General features: G+C 40.3%; 1 protein-coding gene across 1 annotated transcript in view; it reads right to left on the reverse strand.

The window, feature by feature from the left end:
- The window catches only part of AHR (aryl hydrocarbon receptor), a 62,867-nt gene extending 44,686 nt beyond the window's left edge, over positions 1-18,181 (reverse strand). The window contains exons 1-2 of the mRNA XM_086855168.1: positions 17,930-18,181; positions 10,209-10,396 (exon numbers count right to left, since the gene is read on the reverse strand). Coding sequence (XP_086711294.1) covers positions 10,209-10,396; positions 17,930-17,985 — 244 coding nt within the window. The 5' untranslated portion in view covers positions 17,986-18,181. The remainder of the gene's footprint in view (positions 1-10,208; positions 10,397-17,929) is intronic.
- Between the last annotated feature and the right edge of the window lie 4,211 nt (positions 18,182-22,392).

Consider the following 22,392-nt stretch of genomic DNA (forward strand, 5'->3'; position numbering starts at 1 on the left):
CAGAACAGCTATTAGTGTGCAGTGCTTTTATGGCTAACTATTCACCTGGTAAAATTTTAGTTCCGATTTAGTTTTTTTTAAACACACATAAGGAATAAAACTTCATGTTTGCTTTCACCTTGTACTTAAAACAGAAAAGTAAATTTCAGGAAACATACATTTGTTCAAATTTGTAATCTCTGACTTGGTCTCTTAAGCTTAACAACCACATAGCAAACTGTATATGGCTTGTGGTTTCAAGACTTAGAGGCAATGAAGTCTTCAGTCACCTGCTGAATCACCAAAACCATATCCTGGCATATACACATTTCTTCTGAGCTATTTCCCATTCAGTTGCTTCTCGTGGTATTTGCTTCTTCAGAAAAAAAGGTTAGCAAGAGGTGTCTGCTGGTAAACTTTAACTTATTATCAGACCTATTAATGTGATACTGCTTTAGCCACTAAAAGGGAAGGAAAAAGGGCTTCCTAATTTTTTTTCTGAGGTGAGGCATTAAAAGTCAAAGAAGAAAGTGAAGTAATTCCTTGTGGAATGAGATCTATGGGAAGTTGAACCTAGATTAACAGTTTCCTACTTCTGAGCCTTTGGTTCCTGAAAATCAGAGCTTTCTCTTCCTATAACAATTTTCCAATATGTTATAAAAAGTAAAAGCTAATAAAATATTACATATTGTTTAAACTGTTATTTGTTAGGCTTTTGGTTTGTAGAAAAGATGACAAGTTAATAGCAACTAGAAAAATGACAGCAAATACCATAGATTTTTTTTTAATAAATCATTAATTCTGAAATGGTTAAACTCTTTGCTCAAGTAAAAAAAATCATATTGAAACAACAGTTCCTTTTTATACATCTGTATTAATCTTTATTATAAAGCCTAGGAACTGAAAGTGTATTTTAAATTCCCTTTGCAGTTCCCCTCTGTTTTCTTATCCATCAATTTCATTAGGGAACTCACCTCACACAAACTTGGACATGGAACTCCAACATTATCTCAAATTATCTTCTCTTTTTTTTTTTTTTTTTTTTTTTTTTTTTTACTGAAACAATGCCTTAACTTTATCTTCACTGAACTGATGGCTCAACAGAAACTTCATAGGATTTTTGCCTGGGGAATTTCTCTACCATTTTAACTGAAAAACCAGAAACAGTCAATTATATCCCATACATGAAAGAGGACAGTTTATTCTGTACTATATTTATTATATACCAGTAAAAGGCAATGTTGAGTTTTGAAACTACTGCATTAAAAGGGTTTGGAAGTGGTTTGGAAGGTTTCTTTACAAGACCCTTCAATTCTAACCCTTCCTATATAAAAATATTAATCAATGAGCACTTTCTAACAGATATATCTCTTATTTAAATTGAGGGAGGGAAACATATATTTCACCAAAAGAGATAAAGTTACACTTTTGTATCAATTTGTAACTTCTCAGCAATTTAGCAGAAGGCTTTTTGAAATGACTGAATTATAGCAAAGGAATCAAGTGGGCTTTTGGAGGATTGCTTCCTTTCCAGACCAAGACTGTTTTTTCTCTACTTGGGATACGGGAGTTACTCTCAGCTTATTGCACTGCCAGAGCCCATGGGCGTATCTTGTTAAAAGCCAAATGCATGTCCTCGGTCTGAAAGACGATTCCTTCCTTGTTCTTTGCAGGAACTTCTAGTTCCTACAAATCAGAATTGATCAGGAGAATCAAATTTAAATCAGAAGAATCAACTTCTAGTCACCCCCTGAACTTCCCAGGTTGCCACTGAGATTGACAGTGAGACCTTGGTGGTACACAGGGGGACGTGGGATGGATCATTTGGGACAAAACTGGCAAGACTCTCTGGAGCGATGTTAACTCACCAGCTTGGTGATACAAAAACAACATTGAAGACCCTGTAAAAGTCAAGGGAAACAGTATTAACTGCTCTCCTGCTGTCTACAAAACCAGATGCCCTTCAAAAAAGGCAGTCTGTTTGTCAGGCATGATTTGCCCCTAGCCTAGAGACAAATATTATCATCAGATAAAAGCTGAGGAAGAATTTCTTCACTTAACTAAGGCAGTAGCTTGTTCACAGCCGTGCAGCCATGTTACAAGAAGCACTGTAGCTGATGCTCCTAATGCTGAAGGTAATTAATTGCAAGGGTTCCTGCATAGGGCTCACAGCCAGCTAATATAGATCAAGACAAACAGAAGGAAGGAGGACACTTCAGAAACACATAGGCCAATTCATTCCTAAAAACTCTTAGTCATGGTGCTCAAACCCTTCCTGCAGGAGTTCATTAAGCCTTGAGTTCTACCTTCAAATGATGATGGGGTGCATGAAGAGGGGGAAATGTTTTCTCCCTTCTACATCACTAGGTATAGCCCATTAGCATTTATGCCTGATGACATACTGACCAGGAATTCATATTGGCATTGCTCTCCTTCTGAAGGATCAGCTACAAACCACACAATTAGGTAACTGATCATCAGACCTATTAATAGACTTCACCTGTCTACAAAGTTCCCATTAACTAGGTCAAGAAAGCACATTAACAAAAGCCTTTAGTATCAGTGTGCTGTATGAGACCAGATGTATTTCAGTATCCTTTAATGTGATCAAATCGACAGTCTGGTCTCTGGTAAGATATTACACATAGCACCATATAGAGCATGACAGCATCAAAGCAAAATTCAGAGCAGCTGTGAGGACAAGCAAGAAAGACTCTTTGTTTTGTCCTAGGCATGTCTCTTATCACTGTCTGGTAAAGGTAAACCAAACAACAAATGGTATAAGCAAGGAGGAGACTTGGAGGCTACCCTTATTTTTTCCTCCAAATAAGTAAAATACAACCTATTTAAATATGCGGCATAAAGAAAAGAATCAATAAAGGAAAGACATCAACCTTCAGTTTGTGGCTCAGATGGAGACACCAAGAGGAAAAAGGGAATTCACTCCCAAAGCTAGTGTCACCTGGTGGCCCACAGAAATTGTACTGCTGAAGATGTGACAACAGAGTTTGATGGGGAAGTCAGACTATTTGAGCAGCCAGACAGTGGACTTACTCCAGTAGTCCCTACGTTATGTAATCAGTTAGAATTTGTCTTGAGGGGCCAAGTATGTATATATTTCAGCTCATTAGATGTTATACAATGCCATGCATAAAGTTCTGTGCAATTCAAAAGGCACATGGGTTGAATTTCAAGAGGCAATTATTCAGTGGAAAAAAATGAGCATCTCTTTGTTCAATTAAAAACAGTTTAGCATGCATCACTAAGGGCAACTAATTCCTTTTTGTAGGTCCCCTTTAATGTTCACAGCTGGCAGGCAGCAAAGTTATTTTCTTCTTATTTATTTTCTTAAGGCAGCTCAGATAACTATTCGTTCTAGTTCTTACAGTTTAGTTAATTTAAGTTTCTAGAATAAGTATGGTTAAATTTCATCATTAACATAATACCTTGTTAAACATACAGACTGGACACAGCACTGATAAACAGGAGCTCCCAAGAGACTTTTCCCAGGAAACATTTATCAATACATTACCTGAAATTTTGGAGAGCACATTTGAAACTCATTATTTTTTACCTCTTTAAAAAGAGATAACTAATAAATTAAACAATTACAATGACCAAGCTCTAGTAAATATAATTAGCTCCTAGTTATCTAACTGGATCTCCAAAACAATTCACAAAGCAATCATTCTTTAAGTAAGTAGTTTATGAAAGCATGTAAGTTTTCATAAACAGCAGAACAGCATGAACAGCATACGCATGAACAGAAGAAACTGTTCTAACAGAGGTGAAGTTTTTGTTTACTCAGGAAAAACAAACAGTGTTATAACTGGGTAGAACTGTAAACATCTACAGAGCTCAGTCATACATGTCTTATTTCCTGTTTGACTTTATCTGTATTCTGATAAGGCAAAACTAGGGCATTTCTCCCATTGGCAAGCGCACACAGGAGGAAAACTGCTGAGTCACAAACAGCACAGAGAGCAACAAAAACTATTCCAGTACTAGTAGATTATTTGTACACATTTTTAATGTGTATTCATACTGAAGCCTTAAATAACTAGGACATATTTCTAAGGTCACAGTCAAGCAAACCATACTTTACAAATTCAGATGGATGAATCATGAAGCCCATGGAAGACAGATGTTGAGAGCCCAGTACAACCTCTAGTTATAATTCTCCACCCAAACCGTCATTGGAGGAGGGAGCATTTAGTGGCGATTTGTATAACAAACCCAAAAAGCTCCAAATCTCATTATCTTTAGGTGCTGTAGTACAGCAATAATGTTAGCAAAGATTACAAAACCTGGAATACACAAGGCCAGAGAAGCAGTAGTACTTTCCTGAGGAAAGGATAAAAATGCTTTTTATCTTGCTACCACTTCTAGGTTTGAATGTCATACAACAGTGTCAGTCTCCAGAACACTGATGTTAGAACAGGATAAATTATATTTTAGACTCTGATCTTGCAAACAAGAGTCAGGAATCCAGAGCAAAGCCCAGAAGAGAATGCTTAAAACTAATCTCCCTATTAACAAGGCCTACAGAGAGAAAAAAAAAAATGCTCTGCATACTGGGACAGGGTTTTCAAGAAATTTTACAACAGTTTTATGGAACATAGGAGGCTCCTACACTGACTTTTCATATGCCTTTGATTAAATAATACACATAGGGCACAGAAGAGATAACCTTTCGTTTCTCTTCCTTGCAAAGGGAGTTCTAACAATGATTAACATCAACCACTGAAATACCAGAATGTAACAGGAAAAGAAAATCCAAAAAACACAAACTGCGAGTGTTTGACCTGGTTTCTTCTTCTATACTACAAATACATTAACATTTTAAGTTCTTACTTTGTTTTATAAACAGAACTTTCAATTTTGTATGTTCAGTTAGGGTTATATTAAATTCCATCTATCCATGGAGGTAGAGCTGCCCAGATGCATCAGATGCTTAGTGACACAGCACTCCTAAAAATAAAAGCTAAGATTGTGAAAACATACACATTTTGAGATTTAGAGTGATGTCACAGCTACACGGCTCTAATCATCATTTTTGAAGATCAGAATTTAGGACTTCAAAGCTTAAATCCCTACTTATCTTCTGTTACGTAAAATACAGGCTAAAATAGTCTGTAGCAGACAGTCCCAAATGGTCAGTGTGAATCTCAGGGCACTGGGGGCTAGGGGGGAGCTTTGGAGGAGAGAAAAAAAAAAAAAGAGACAAGCAGTGAAAGAACCAGCATGGATTAGGAAATAACTTGAATGGTCTGATACTGAAATAACTATACGGTTCCAAGGTTTGCATTTTGTATTAATTTTGGATTTGGGTGGGGGGGTAAGACAGTACAAAAGGAAAGAGTTGGTTTGTTTGGATTAGGGCTTCTTTTCCCAAATATTTTTTTTTCCTCCAACTCTCAGACAAGAGTCAAAGAATTTCATTCAAAACTGTGAAAATTAATTCATGTGCATGGTATGCACAGACACAGAAAAGGTAATTAGAGAACAACCAAGCTATGGAGTATTTTCTACCTTGGGTGTAGAAAAACAGCACAAGACAGTCATGAATCAAGTAATCCTAGCCAGACCCACTAGAAGCTGCTGGCAGCAGCAAATTCCTATGCAGCATGCACATAAACACTCCAAAGCAGTAAGTGCAGCCTAACTCTGCTGCTCTACAGGACTTCAGCTTTTCCCAGTGTGGAGGTCAAGTATCTATGTATGCAGCAACAGGAGCAGGGAAAGGAGGTAACATGAAAGGGAAGTCACGCTTTCAAAAATACATGAGGAAAACCGTATTAAACAGACACAGTTGGCAAAGGTGGTAACTGTCTAAAATAAAAGTCAGGACAGAGCTACTGTATTATCCTGCTCCTACTGGGCTGTGTCTTAATAACTTTCACACTTTCAGGTTTCTGTTCCAGATTGCCACCTGCTGCTTGGCAGAAAGGCTATCTTTATCTGCTAGACTGGTAATATGTTTCTGCCCTTCTCAGTGTGATAGAATAAATACATTTTCTCTCACTTTGCCAGTCCTTCCCATTTCTACATCTTAGCCATACTCTCAAGAACAGGAACCTCATGCAGTCTGTTCTCTCCAGCATACACTATGATAGAACAGTGGGCATGACAGGAGAAACACATTATCAAAAAATATATTTTATGCAATGACAATGGCTGCACTGCAAATTCAAGCCATACAATGCCAAGGAATGTGTGTTAATTACATTACAAAGTTAAAGAAAAAAGGCAGTGCAAACTTAGTGGAAAAAAAAAAAATCTTAATTATTTTGTTATTGCTGTGCTTGCCAGAATCACTAGCATCCCACATAAGAAACCAATTCTAAACTAATTTTGAGCGGAAACTTTCTTCTATAAATTCAGAATACTGCCCAATAAGCAAGAAGGGAAAAAAGCCCCACATACTTTAAACCACATGAATTCTTAGTGACATGGATGAAAGGACAATTAATAAGCAACATGTTGAATTTTGTTTCTAATGTATTGATATGCACACATAGCACAGCTACCTCATTTTAGATTCTGCAAGAGTCTCCTTTATTCTCTGTACACCTTTAAAAAGAAAAATCATGTCCCTAACATGAAAAAGGTGATCAGTCATATAAACTCTACTTCTAATCCTTTAATCTGTTTCACCAAAATTCCAAGAATAAAAATTATAAATACTTTTCTTTACCACACTGAAGTATTTAAGTGGTTATCAATTCATCATATAAGGACCAAAGCTAGAGGCAAAAGAGCTTTTTCTTTTAGTATGCATGGGAGATATAGGCTATGCCTAAATGATTGTCCAGTTGTGCTCCAGATGCTGAGCTCTCACTAACCTGCATTCACACAAAGAGCTGTTGTCCCACATTCTACTTTATATTTTTCACTGCTGAATGCACACACGCATGGCCACTTAATAGCAAAATGAACAGAAATAATACCAGGAAAACACACAAAGTCTTTACTGATTGTCAGCAGACACTTGCCTGTTTCATCACAGTCTCTTAAAAATAAAAAGCTTGCCTTAAGCCACTTGCAGAAAGTATCTTACATGCACAAAATAAACACTCCAGCAGTGATTTAAGCTAACCTGCTTGACTTTGAGGACTGTTAATCCACTTCAGTACAGCAGGTAGAAGCGCATGGCTGAAAAGTGACACCGCCCTAAAACACTTTTTAGCTTTGACTTTCCACACAAGACTTTATAAAGAAACAGACTTTAGACTCACTATTTTAATCCACTACTACAATTTCCTTCTTGAGTCAAGGTCAAATTTGTACATATAAAAGCATGACAGGGTGTCTGACATGGACATAAAGAAAGCTTGCTGACATCATGTGGATTTGAGACTACTCTGATCACACTGAACTATAGCATATGTAAAGGGTCGCTTAGCAGTGCAATAACTTCATTAACAAAACACAACAATCAAAAGCAACTGCTTAACAGAATACAATCACCAACACTAAGATATTTTGAGGCTGTGGAAGAGTAAAATGCATACACCTATTTACACCATATAGCTATTTCCTACAACCTAAAATATGGCAATATTAATATGGCAAGCATGCAGAGGTCTACCATTTCAGTAGACACTATAGAAAACACTAGCTGCAAAGAACATTCTGTACCATTCTACCATCTTAACAACTAGGGTCAAGTGAAAGGTGTTCTTTGGTGGTGTTCTCTTGTTTTATAAATTTTATATATATATATATATGCAAACACTTAGCTTTTAAGTAACACCAAAAAAACCTTGTAGACATTTAAGTGAGGCACATTTATTCAACTGATGTAACTTTTTGAGATGTCTTCCACGAAACAGTTCTTTTTCTCCCCCCAGACTTCCGCCTTCAGAAAACAGACATTCTCTCTAGATTATTTAAACTTGGAAAAATGCAAGTGTTTTCTTTGAAAAAAATATCTATTGTTACAGCAAAACCTTGGGTTTCCTTTCAAGCAAGATCATATGATTACGCGTTTATATTTTACTTTCCGCAGGAATTTACACACCCCCCATTTGCATCCTGTTATTCATTTAGCGTTTCCCTTTACTTCAGCATGCTGTGTTAATGAAGTGGAGCTCTGGCTCAGTCTAGGCACTCAAGGTGACAATCAGTGCTCCTACTTGCATTTGTCAGATTTATTCTCTACAGGGTTTTCCGCAGATATCCAACTACACCAAACACTCTTGCAAAAAAGCCTTTCTGAGAAGCACTGCATAGGGAGAGTACAAAAATCAAACCTAGGGCTTTTCAGAGGTTTTTTGCTAATTCAGTTCTTCCAAAGACTAATTTTTCTTTTGGACGGTGAATTTTACTGAAATACATGCCATGTGATTTAAGACAACGAAAATAGTAAAAAGATCTAATTTTCACTCTTCTATCTGGTAGTCATAAATAGGTTTCTTTTGTTTATCTTCACTTAAGTCATCAATGTTCATCTTTAAATGCCCTCAGATGGAGACTGATACTAACCTGTAGTCCTACAAGCATAAAGGCCTGAAAAAAAGTGGCAAAAAGACTTTTTCTGCTAACAAAACCCATTAAGACAACTTCTGCTGAGCGTATCAATTCTTTTTTTCCCTGTAGAGAAATCATAGCCTTAAACTTTATTCCAGGACCCTCAAACAGTGGGGGAGTAGGCAGGAAGAATAAAAATCAAGCAGTTCCATTTGCATGAGAAACTGAGATAAGAAATTAAGATTTGCTATTTTCACTTCATCCCAAATAAGAAAAAACTTCCAATCTTGGAATTATTTCAGAAAACATAATTGAAACAACCACAACAAAAAACATTTCATTGAGACTAGAACTTCTTCAATTCACCAAGAGAACAAAGACAAGCAAAATAATTTCTTTTATAGCAGTCTACCTGAGATAACATGTAGCAAAGATTTTCATGAAACTGAGGCGCCAAGAGAATTCTGATTTGATAGGAGAATATATTTGCATTTAAAAAAAGCACCACTAGAAATATTTGGCCAGCTCGAGGCTTAGAGCTTAGACTTCATACTAAGAATTGCCCTGAACAAGCACAGAAATCAAGACACTTGGATATATTCTTCAAGAAATAAAACAGAATATAGATTCATAAGCAGTAATAAACTGAAGCCAGTTGACACAATAAATTAAAATAAACATTCTGTATTCCTGCAGGAAAAAGTGGAACTATTTTAGACAGGTTTCTTTAATCCTTTCATCCATGTTTTGGAGGCTGAGACAATCTTAAACCGACAAGGACAGGGGTTATTTTAATATCAAAGAAAGTTTAAAAACAACTTGAAACTTAATATCCACTCCATTGCAATCAAGATTCTTTTGCTACATCTGATCAGTAAGATTTCTTCTTCAACATAATAACTGTAAAATCTCAGTGACTGTTAAAAGAACAGGAAAATTAACTGAATACCAGCTCCTTGCTTTAACCCTACAATGAATAGGATCAGACTGTTTCTGCCTTTGAAGGAACTGGCACAAAGCCAACCAGTGCATCACACCCTACAGAGCAGCTCAGGTAGTGAAGGAGAGAGAGGAGCAGGACACTTTGGCCAGCTCAGAGGTGACCAAGGACACACATTTCTGACCCCATGACAAGACTGAGTGCTGCTTTATTACTCTTGCCAGGACTGGGGTCAGAGCACACCTGCCCACATAACTGGAGAACCTTAGCTGTCGTTTTAATGCCTCATTGTCCTGTATTAACCAGGGCATGGACACAGGAAAGATTTTGTCTCTATTCTTTACAAGTCACCTTTGCACTAAACTGTCAGAAGGGGCACTATCAATTACTTTATATCAAAGCAAAGTCATTTTTGATGCATCATTAAGCAAAATACAGCTGGATGGGAAGTCATATGACATATTTTGAAACAGTAATAGTTTTACTAAGGCAATTTTCAGAGGGAAAAGAGAAGTCTCTTGGGTATCTTTGACAGTCTGATGAAAAGGATTGAAGAACTCATTAAGGGCAATATTACTTCCAAATGCAAAGCTTTGAATGACTGGTGACCTAAGTGAAATGTAAGTAGTTACATTTGGTTTCAAGAAAGTGGAAAGCTTACTTTATACAGTTACATTGTATACATTCACACAACAGGAGGTTCCATTAAAACACAGATAAATTTAACAGTTTTAAGTACTTAAACAGCTGAAATCAACATAGGGCATAAACCGAGTTTTATAAGCAGTTCAAACCCAAATAAATTCCCAGTGCTTACCATCAAAAAAACTTTTAGCTCTCAGGTAACTGACGCTAAGCCTGAGCACAGACAGCTTATCCAGTTTGGCGATAACATCTTGAGGGAAAGGCAGCAGGCTCGCCAAGCGGTCCAGCTCCGCATTCAAGCGGTCCCTGTGTCTCTTGGATGGATTGGACTTGACTCCTTCAGCCGGGGATGGCTTTACGCTGTGGCAGAAAAACAAGCACAATATAAATGCCAGTTCCCTTTCCAAAATGAAGGCAAATATTTGCCAAGCCTAACATTACATATTGTCTCAATCTGTAATAACCAAAATGTTTTCCCAAGTGACTTTGTTTCCCATTGGAAAAAAAATTGAAAAAATTGGAAAAAAAAAAAAAAATAAAAAAAATGGCTTCATCTCCCCTCCAACACACATGCTATTAAATGAAACAGCTTCAGCTACAATGTCTATTTGAACTTTTTAATGAACATTTGAAACCTTTGAGATATGTTCCAAATGTTAGTATTCTAAATATACCAATAATTTTTAGGAATATTTGTGTACAAATAAATTTGACAGTACACTTTTTTACTTCAATAACAATTCCTCACAGATGTCCTTATTTTTTATCAGTTTGGAACAGGCTAGTATTAATTGAGTACAACAAAAGTTTTAGTAACTTGCTAGGCATCCAAAACATGAGATATAGCTCAGCCAGCATGTAAAATCTTTGCAGGAAACACTGGGAGCTCATCCTTTAAGTCATCTCTCAGCCGAAGGCATTTCATTAGAATAGAGCATGGCAAAAGCAAGCCTTTGTACAGTACAAAGAACAATTTTAAAAGCTTTGTGTTATGAATTACATAATGAAGTTTTTGTAAACTTGCTATTTTCCATTCATATCCACCCTGAGCTCCAATTCCAGATACTTGGATATTCATCCCTTCCCACATACACAGAAGTCTGGGAAAAGGTTTAAACCCCTACTCATTTAAATTACAACTGGCTTGTCATTATAAGTCAATACTGAAACCAAATAATTTATCTGCCTAAGCCATCGTACATTTTATGTTCTTTATTAAACAGTTTTCTAACTAAAGAGTGACTCATTGTCACTTTTCCAGTACTGCAGTTCTACGTGAGATGTACAGCAGTTATCAATTTGTGCTACTCACAGAAAAGTTGGTTCTGCAAGATGCATCACTCAAAAATACTAAGCAGAGACATTCAGCAGCTAATTTCTTCAATATTTCATTTAGCCTGCTCCCAACTGTCATCCTTATATCATTATATGATGAGCAATTGCAAAAGCTCCAACAGTTATTTCTGCCACTGCTTAAAGCAAACCATACAGAAAAGTAATTTCATCTCGTATTTGCAGTCAAATGAATACTGATTGAGTGGACATTCTTATTTTTAGCTTGCTTTTACTTTATGTTTCAATTACAACTCTTGTTAGTTTAAATTCAAGCCCTTCTTTTTACAGCCATTGTTTATTCAATTGTCACTTGTCAAAAACTTGCACTTGAGCCTGGCTGCCTGCTCCTCAGCACTACAACTGCCCTTTTCTACAATAAAGGAGCCTTATGTGAAGCCTGGAAATGCAAAGATGCCATAATGCAAAATGTCAATAACAGACAGAAATACAATATATCAGCAGAATTTACTTCCCAGATGAACAAAGTTAAACTTGCTGCAGAGTAAATATTGTAAATTAGTAGTGCTTTAGCCTAAAAACATTTGGAAAGTGGGCAAAACAGTTGAATCAAGAATTAGGAAAATTCTTTCTCTTGAAAAAAACCATAGGTTCATCATTAACAGAAATGGATAACTAACTATTTGATTAGATGTGTGCTTGGAACACAAATGATGACTGGCTCCAGCAGTTCACCGCATTCCCAAGTGGGGGAACTCAACATTAAACTTTAAATTTAGCAAGTTTTTCTTCATATTCTCTTATGCTGGCAGAAAATTAACTTGTACAAGCCATATGATTAGCAAAACTTAAATATAGCCCTAAAAAAATAAAGTTAAAAATCATCAAACATTAGCAGCAACATTAAAGGGTATTTTTTAAATATTTTTAATGTATTAGACAGTTTCTAAATGTAGAAACAAAATAATGAGTCTCAAACATTAAGCATGTAACAGTTACGTGCTAACTACTATCAAATCAAAGTGGTCTGCTTCTGAAAAGCAGAGGACACCACAAAAACCATTTAACACACACAAACTTTACAAAATAGATCAGCACAACAGGCTTTTCTATCTTAACAACTGTCGCCAGCTTCGCTTTAAACTTGCAAATTGACCAATTAGTTGAAACTATGTTCCATTTGCAGTCATCTAATCAGATTTTCAGTTAGATGTGATTATTTTTTCTACTTTACATTTACTTTCTAAAAATTTCTCTTACTTTTAACTACCTCAAAGCATCTCTGAATACTAAGTTACCAGTATTTGCATCATAAATCTTGCCATATTCTCTCCCCCAATCAAACACCGATTATCCCTAATTTTCCCCTTTGTCACCAAACTAAATTCATTATATAAAAATGGATCCTTCTGTGATGAAGGGCAGAAGTGCCAGGGGCATAAGCAGCCACTTAACCATTTTGCACTCATTTATATAAACCCTCAATGCTAAGGACAGACCAGCTTCAATGCAGAAAATTATCTTCAAGGCTAATTTTGTGCTATGTCAAGATTAAATCCATTGATGTGCTTTATTTAAAATTAAAAAAAAGAATACTAACAGAGGGAATGTATTTAAGCTGATCTTTCCATTCTTAATCTTCTACCGTTCTTAGGAAATCTGAATTCTCTAATCAAAGGCCAGAGGTCTCTGTACACTCAGCACCTCTGGACTTAGCTACAACCCTTGTTACCCAACAGCTACAAGACAAGCAAGAACACTTAATTTTTGATGTAATGATTTTAAAGGTTTTGCCATCACAACACCAGCTGACAGCTGTTTTCACAGATCTGCTGCAGCATACTTAATCAGAAGTTTTCACTACACATGCTCATCACATGCACCTTCATAGACATTAACCCTAAATTTTTAAAAGTGCACAATTACCTGAGTCTTAATTATTATCAAAAAGCCAAATTAAGTTTCAATATTTACATGCTCATTTGTATTATTTTAAAGGGAAATTTTAGCAGTTTATGAGAAAATGCAAAGAGAGCGTATGTTTCTCGTAAAACAGAACGTAAACACTGGGAAAAAAGTAGAAAATCCAACAACCAAGAACTGAAAATCATGATACCTTAATAACAAGACCGAAGTGTGAAATGAAATCAGAGAATAAAAGAATGTCCAAGAGGAACACTAGAGATAGAGTTCTGTTTTAAAAACCTAATTTGTTAAAAACCCTTAATTTTTAGTTCATCAGAACTATCTTATTGCTCAGGAAAGAGGGATATAAAGAAAAACATACAAGTCACCTAACTAATAATGGATTTAATCTTCTCAGCTTTGAATATTTATTATCTCATATTTAATAGTACATGCAATAACATATCTTTTCCTAATGCATAGGATTTCACTCAATGGAGGCCAGGTATATAAAATCAGTTACTCTAAGCAAGTAATAGAATCCTAAGAAAAATAAATCTGTATTTAATTTAGCAGCTGAAAAATACTTCTAAGCATTTACACTTATTTCCCACATTGAATTTACGGGTACTGAAAATTCAGCTGATATTTCTTTGGAAACAAGAGATAAGAATTGTCGTCTATCAACCTCTTAAAGCTATTGCAAACCAATCTTGAAGGGGCAGAGACCCTTTCCAATGTCTCTAGCGTCTCTTTCAGTAGAGACAGAGTTTCTACCAGAAACTAGTCAAGATTCAAACTACTGAAGGGGTAAAGTTGTTTAACTAAAAAAAAAACCTCAATCAGTGACATGCTACTCATCTGATGCTGGGCTACTGTTTGTCATCCAGTAGTAAATAGTTCAAGTTGGTTTGGTGCATGAAGGATTCAACCAGAGCCATAGGAACATCCAGAACACCAATCAAGGATGCAAGTCTGACACTCAGTTTTAACATATTTCACAACTTTCTAAGATAAGAAGCCAACATTTATTGGAAAAAAGCAACAAAAAATTATGCTCCTGTCTACTGATCATTCTACTTTTATATGTAAAGTTGCTGCAGATTCTCTCTCTAAAAAGTATTCTTTCGTAAGAAACATTAACCAAAACCAACCAATCAAAAGCACCCCACAAACATTAAAACAAATTACTTTTAAGTAGCAGTCTACATACTGCTACGCCAAGACTGACAAATATATATAAGAAGTTTATTCTACGTAAGACAACAGTCTTACACTGCCTCCATTTCAAATAAGAGGTGCAAACTGCTTTGTAGCAGATACTGCTTTACACAAAGGAATATTTCAATGATTATTTTTCTTTTCTGATGAACTTCCTTTTTGAAAGCTTATTCTGGCACTTCTTGTTTGTGCTTTGAATGAACATATAAATAGTTCCAAATTTTTTTAATTAAAATGTCTCTGCTCTGCTTTCTAACATTAGTAGGATTACTCACCACTAAAGATCAATCAGTCAAAACTCTGGAGTACTTAATGTCACAAATACATTTAAGATAACAAAGAAGAAAACCCTATAATAATTCTTATAATTTAGTCTACTATATAAACAAATCATTATGCTTTTTGCATAGCATGAAGCATTTAGAACTCCCCACCCCATTCCTTGTCTATTACAATTATCCAGTTATACAAAACAATTCCTATCCAAACACTGAAAAAAAGAAAAACCAAATCAGAGCTATTTGGCAGAAAGACCTAAAAACTGCAAGCTGGAGCTGTACTTATATAAGACCTTTCATCTCATGTTAAAATCTATCTGCAGTAAACCTCACTTCCATAAAACTTGCATTTCTTTCCCTGCAGCTTCAATGCTACTATATTAGTTCACTTAATGGTCACTAGATAGAAGAAGTTGGAAGACTTGGAAAAAAAGACAAAAACAGAAAGCAGGGGCCACACATTGCTCCCCAAGCCTCAGTGGGGAGTGAAACATCCCCCAGCCCTGCTGCCACCAGGGGGACTCGCAGGGTTTAAACCTTAAAGAGGGAGGAAATTGAAAGACTCCAAGGTACTGGGAAAGTGATTTCTGTAGCATATTACAAGCAATTGCAGTGCACATGGTTAGCATCTTTTTTTTTCTCTTCCCTTACATGACAAGATAACAAGATTAATTGCAGGAACAATTGCCTATTACGTTCCCCCACAATTGCTTTTATTTTTCAGCTGCAATACTGTAATTCCCAATGGTATCAAAAAAGCACATTTCACCACTTGGCACAGTCAGACAACAGCCTGTGATTCCCTCTCAGATTCAGTTCCCTACAGGACACACAGTAAAAACTGAGAGTTGTAAGGAGGAAGTTTCTTAAATTGTTAGAGTGTTATGACCATGGCTTTCATGAGTTATTTGTACCTGAAACAAGATTATTTCTTCTGTTTAATTTTTTTTCCCATGGCAACTATAGCATTATATTTAGACCTCCTTCCATTTCTGTAAGCTGTCTACACAGATTACTAATTATTATGCTCCATTAAGAGGTACATATATGGCAAACAAAACAGCAGAATTATCAACACATACCTCTTCTAAAGATTATCTAAATATACTAGTCCAAATAATGTATCACCTCTACCTTTTTCTGCTCTCTTTTTCTTTTTTTTTTTTTTTTTCCGAATAACTGTGAATTCTACTGAGGGGAGGAAAAATTGAATTCAAACAGATTAAAATGACAGTAGCGTCAAACTCTATCCTCTCTCCTGCAATCAGTTAAAAAAGGCTTATTGCCTCTCTCGCTGTTTTTTGGCCTAAAGGTGTGGTCTGTAAGTAGTTAAAAGTGAGAAATCAGAGCCCTCTGACCCACTAGCAATGTTCTCCAAGACTGGCCCAACACAAGCAGCAACCAAACAGCATAAGGTATTTTGAGAAAAAAATAAAGCAAAAAGCCACATGAACATGATAAATGTGTTAAAAGCAAGATAATTGTCTTGCATAAAGATAATTTCCAGTAACCTAAGCAAGGTGGGTTAATAATCAGCCTCTATTTCAATTACAGGTGAACAAACCGTTTTAACATGAATACTTCTATTTTGAGAAGAAACTTCTCTCTCTGATCCTAAGGCAAAGTCCCTCAATAGATAAATAGTTCCCACTAGTAATAAAGCTTCAAGTTCAGCTAATCACAGCAGTTTAGCCAACTTACGTAACAAGAAGCTACAGAGAAAAGGATTACTTACATAGACACTACAGTAAGGTAAAACAAAAAGGTTTCACACCCTCTAGCCAAGGCTAACCAAAATTTAATAAGAAGCTAGACATTAAGCGATCTTACCAGCAAGGCAGAAACACCTCACCCTTTCACAATCAGAACCACCTGCCTTTAGATATAGTAGGCTACAAATGCCACCAATACATTTCATTTCCTCATGAATGAACACTGATTTCATTCTTAAAAAGACCAATCTACAGTGTGAATTTAATTAGGTACCTCTACATTTGTATTTGGAAATGAATGGTCAAAAAAGTGGTTAAAAATTAATTTTCATAATTAATGTATTTTCTAGCAGGGGAATTAAATAAAATATATATGCATTTTTAGACTTTTTTCCTAATTTGTGGGGTAAAATACTCCAAGCTATGTACATGCACTCATTCTAACAAGTCCAACCATAAAGAAACAAGCACTCAAGCTAATCCCTTAACTCCAAGACCAAGTTGTCCGCTGTGAATCTAAAAACATATAATTCACAGTATGATTATATTAAATATTTTTGTAGTTATTTTACATATACAGAAGTAGCCCACAGAAACGCACCGGGATTTTTTGAGCTTTGCTTATTTTTCTCGCTACTCAGTAGTTTACCTTTGCTACTTTTTATGACCTATAGATTCTTGACTTTCAGTTGAAAGTGCAAGTTAAGCATCTCCTCTAGCCTAAAAAAACTTCCCCTCTCATGAGACTAAAGCTTTAGTGAAGCATATAAAGCCTAGGATGCAATCCTAAAGCAGGTGCACCATACAAAATTACTCCAGCACTAAGCTGGTCCCACAGTTTCAAATACCTAAATTTAAAAAAGAAAGCCACCATATAGCCAGGGGTTTTTTGTTGTTGTTTTTTTTTTTTTTTCTCTCTCTTTAGACTGGTCTACAGCACTTGGGTTTCTTTGGCTCTGCACAAATAAATGCATCTCATGCGGTAGCGGAGGGTTCAAGCCGGGGGTTCAGCCCTCCCAGGCAGGCCCTACACGGTGGGACCCGGCCAAGCCTTTCCCGATTCCCCGCACAGGCACCTGAGCGGGCCGGCGGGTGCGCAGGGGGAGCGGCAGCACCCGCGGCACCCACCCCGGCGGGGCGAGCGCAGCCGCCGCTCCGAGCCGTCACCTCAGATGCCTCCCAATCTAGGTCAGCCGGCTGCGCCGCGCTGCCGGCACCGCTCCCTCCTTCCACCGACCCTCCGCGCCCCGACACTCCCTTCTTCTTTTTTTTTTTCGGGATGGGGGGAAACCCTCGAAGCAGTAGGAACGCTGCCGGCACCCCGAAGCGGCGGCACTCGCGGCGCCCCTGCACCGCACCGCCCCCGCCGGGCCCCGCGGCGCGCAGCGCGGCAGGACGGCGCGCCCCCGGGAAGCCCGCCGCTCGCTCGCCCGCTCGCCGCTCGCTCTCCCCTCCTTGCCTCGCCCGCCCGCGGGGCCGCTTACATTTTCTGCACAGGTTTCCGCCGCTTGCGACTGGCGTAGGTGACATTGGGGTTCATCCTGCCGCGGCTCTAGCGCCCCGCGCCGCGGGCGCCGCCGGCCGGGGGCCGCCGCCCCTCCTGCCCGCCTGGCCCCGGCTGCCGGGAGCGAGCGAGCCCCACCAGCGCCGCAGCCCTCGCCTCGCTCCGCCCGCGGGCCCCGCTCCGGCTGCCCGCGGCCGCCCGGAGCTCGCTCGCTCGCAGTGGCGGCGGCGCCTTCCCCGGGCGGGCGAGGACGGGAGGCGGAGGCGCTGCGGGGCGGGTTCCCAGGTGATCGGCGGCGGCTACACCCACTCACCGCCCCCGGAGGGCACAGGTACGGGGGCGGTCGGGGCTTTCCAGCGCCGCTCGCGCCGCGTCTCCCCGCCGAGGCGACGCCGTCTCCCTGTCGGCTCCTCTGCGGCGGTGGGAGGGTGCGCGGCGGGCTCTGCACCCCGGCGCGGCCGCCGTCTGCTGGCCGAGCGCCTGTCAGAGTGCGCGGCGCCGGGACCGCCCCGCAGCGCCCGGCCCGGCCCCGCGCCCGCTCCCGGCCGGGTCCCGCCCCGCCCGGCTGACAGCCGCCACCGCCCCCTCGCCGGGGAGGCCCCTCGCGGCGGCGGCGGGCGGAGGGAGCGGGGGCGGCCGAGCCGCCATGTTGGGAAGGTCAAGCGAGGAGAGGGAGGACCGGGGAGGCGGCGGGGGGAGCGCTCCGGGATGGGCATGGGGAAAGACCCCGAGCCTCTGGTGGCCGGCGAGCCGTGCGAGCGGGGCTCCCGCAGCCCGTGAGAAGGAAGGTCAGCTCCGAGCACTCATGTAGCCCCAATATCAGAAAAAAATCGGGGGGGTGGGGGGCGGATTGTAATAAATCACAGCCTTCAGGTTGAAAGGCGTATGACACCACCTCAGTGGCACGGTGAGGTCCGTGTCTGTCGCTCCCACTCACCCGTTCGCCCCCCCTTCCCCTCTCCGCCGGGCTGACATCGTCACAGCCGCAGGTCGCCCCAGCAGAGAAACCCAAAATAACACGCGACCGCCCAAAATAGGGGGCTACTGGGAGAGAAGCGGAAAGACACCTCGTTCCAGCGAGGACAAGGACAGCAGGACACCTGGGGACAGAAAGGGCATCGCTGGGGGCAAGGTTGTTGCTCGCCAAGCAGCGGGAGGACTGGCGGGTCTCTGTGACCGAGGACGCGGCTCATGTCTCATTAGGTGATGAATCCCTGAGATATTACGCTGACATTTTCGGCTAAACGCTTGTTTCAAATGAAAGGAGCCGCATGGGAAAGTTACTGCCAAACTGCCGGCTAGTAAAACCATCCGATGAGAGAGCCCCGGTGCCGCTCGCTTCCCCCGCCCGTTCTGTCCCTCCGGTCCCTTTCGCCGCCGCTGCCGCAAGCATCAGAGCTCTTCCCTCCCTGGAATAACCGCAATAAATTTTGTCTGAGCGCTAAACTCGGGAGCCCGGGAGTCGCCCTGTGTAAAGCAGGTTGTTGGGGGTCACGGCTGAGACGAGAGTCGGGAAGAGCCCCCTTTTCTCGCTTTCCGACGCACCCGCGCCCCGTGGGGACGGCCCTGCCGCGCCGCCGGAGCTCGGCCGCAGCTGCAGGCGCGGCCCCGGCCCCGAGCGCGGCCGGGAGGCCGAGGCAGTGTCCGTGGTGCTGCTCCCGCTGCCCATCCGCGGCGGCTGGCCGGGCTGGCAGCACCGCACCCGCGGCGGGGAGCTCGCCCCTTCCGTCGCTGCTTTCGGGTTATACCGGCGTTTCTGCTCGGCTCTCACGGCGGAGGAGATAGCGGTGGTCCCGGAGTTATCGCACGGCAAAAACTTCGGGCTGAGCGCGGTGCCCGCCCCGCGGCCCAGAGGCTTTCCCCGGGGCGGTCCTTTCGGTCCCGCCGGGCCGGGCCGGGCATTAGGCAGCACAACACGCGCTTGGTTATCAGCTTAATTCCTAGGGTTTGGTTCCCTGCCACCCTACGCCAGGGGCAAGGTACACTGAAGCCACAATAGGCAAATAAAATTTACTAAACCTTATAGATGCTAGTGGGCTTGTCAAATGCCAGGGATTTGTCAAGTGATGTTTTGGAAAAATATAGTAAGAGGACTTTCTGCCTTATGAAATCAATGCCTTGTAGTCTACAGTCCTCCCGACTTTCTGACCTAACATTTTTGCAGAGGATGCCAACATTTTGGTAGCTTCTTTCCTCTTCCTTTCCTCTTCACCCTCTTCTCTCTTCACAAGATCATACCAGCATCCTAGAAAAAACAAGTGGATAATACTGTGCATGTCTTCCTTCTCTTTTCCAGCCCCTTTCTTCTTTTGATTTTAGAGCTGAAACTGGAAATTCATGCACTTTCTTCCCTCCAAACGTACCCATCTATGGAAGCACTGAGTTTCTTCTAGCCTAAACTTCCCAGACCCTTTCACTGGTTTCTTTCTCTGTCAACACAAGTGGGCTGTGATCACTCCATACAATATAAATTGCTGCTCTGCTTTCATTCTTCACTTACATTATCTTCATGCTGAAAGGTTGCAGTCATTGTTCATGACCCCTCTTCTTCTAATTTTTAATTTAATTTCTTCCAGTCTTTTATTTATTCACTTTGAGATTGAACAAAGACTTCTTATTCTCCACTGGCCTCAAGATCACAACTCTTGAGTTACCTGGGTAGCAGAGACCACCTGTACTTATGCTGTCTTATTTGCTAGCTCCAAATCTACGGGGGGTTACAGGAAGAAGGAAGAAGCCTCTCATGATGGACTTCATCTCCCAATTCCTTTCTGAGGCCATGGGAATTGCACAGCACTTGTGAGGTACTGTGGTTACTGTTAGCTCCCTAATTTGGAAATAGAGAGTGAGTTTATGCTGCTAGGCAGAAGTTGCATCTTCTGTACATTTGCAATCCAGTCCACTGCCTGTTGTTAGAAATCCACTCCAATGGGCAGACATCTGTTTAACAGCAAATACGACATTTCAGATGTTCAGCACACAGAGAATTGCAGAATGCATGGAGAATAACTTATATGTCACTGGGGCCTTTTAGGCAGTTAACTAAAAAATTCTAAAACTCACCCACAACTTTTGCAAAACAGTTCTCATCTGATGTTCTTACAGTTTCTTTGTCTAATGTACTGTCTCAGTATTTTTTCTATTTGATCGTTTGGGTGCAGTAGAGATGTTGCCTCATATAGAGTGTAAAACAAGAAAAACTATACAACCATGATTCAGCAACCTTAAAATCCCCTTCACAGAATATGTTTTTTTGTTGGACATTTTATAATTTTTCTTTTTTGAACTAATGTTTTGTCATGTTTAACAGCATGTTTGGTCTTGCAAAGGATGACTGTAGTTAATGTCATGTGGACAATTTAAAAGGTTTAATTCCTATGGAGATCACTTTCATGCATATAGTACTCTCATCTCTTCTCATTTTATCTTTAGGCTACTACCCAGGTGTTTTACCAGGTCTGAATTAAAGAACACATCTTTCTGGAATAAATTCTCTCAAACCACTGGCAATCACTTTTCTCCTCATACTCACATCCAGCATTTTTGCACTTATAGATATGAACTGTGATGCCAATTAGTGATGATATTTTTGAGAAAAATACGTTTGTGGATCTAGTGAACTGTGCCTTTCCTCATCCCCAGCATGTGTGAGGTCCAGCATCCAGTATGCCTTGCAGTTACCATCCTCTGAAACTTCCAGAGCTCTCATTTCTCAGCAGTCACACCTGTTGCCCTAACTCCAAAATGAGCTGTATAGTTTTGTTCCACACTGTTCCGCATTCTGCCTGATTTCTGCATCTCCTGCCCTGAACAGTTCCCTCCTAAGCTCTGTCTCCTGGCCCCTCACTCATTTCATAATGTAGGGGCTATTTGGAAGATGGGATTTCTACTAAACAGACAGAAATTCCTAAGAGAGCTGGAGATTCACAAGGTCACTATGAGACCAACAAAAATCTTGTCATTTGAGAGGAATTTATAAGAATTATAAACACTGCTTGTTATCTTAGGGTCATCTCTGACTCATTTCTAGCTTTTATCCTACTCTTTCTGTCCATGGCCAAAGTTTTACTTCCGTCAGCTTAATTCTGTGTGCTGACTTGTTCTGGCTGTTTGCAGTGCAAATAACACAGAAGAAATCTAGGCTGGTTATCTGTGATTTCTCCTGCCCTGGAGACATGGAAAGAAGATTGAGGTTTAAAACTCTGATTTATACATCTCAGGTTTTATGGACATACGGAACTATTGCTGATTTTACTGTTATTTTCTGTGTTCTGCTAAGAAGGAATAACTATGGCATCTCAGATGAGTCTCTTCCTACTCATTTCAGGGAAGTAATCATCTGTGGAAGAAGAATGAGAGTTAGTGAATCGCCTGTGTATGGATTCTTTGGTGACTGGCAGGATCATACAAACTGTGAGGAAAAAGGATTGTTGAGGGAGATTT

The sequence above is a fragment of the Cyanistes caeruleus genome, chromosome 1, assembly GCF_971803275.1.
Source record: "Cyanistes caeruleus chromosome 1, bCyaCae1.hap1.1, whole genome shotgun sequence".
Taxonomy (NCBI): Eukaryota; Metazoa; Chordata; class Aves; order Passeriformes; family Paridae; genus Cyanistes; species Cyanistes caeruleus.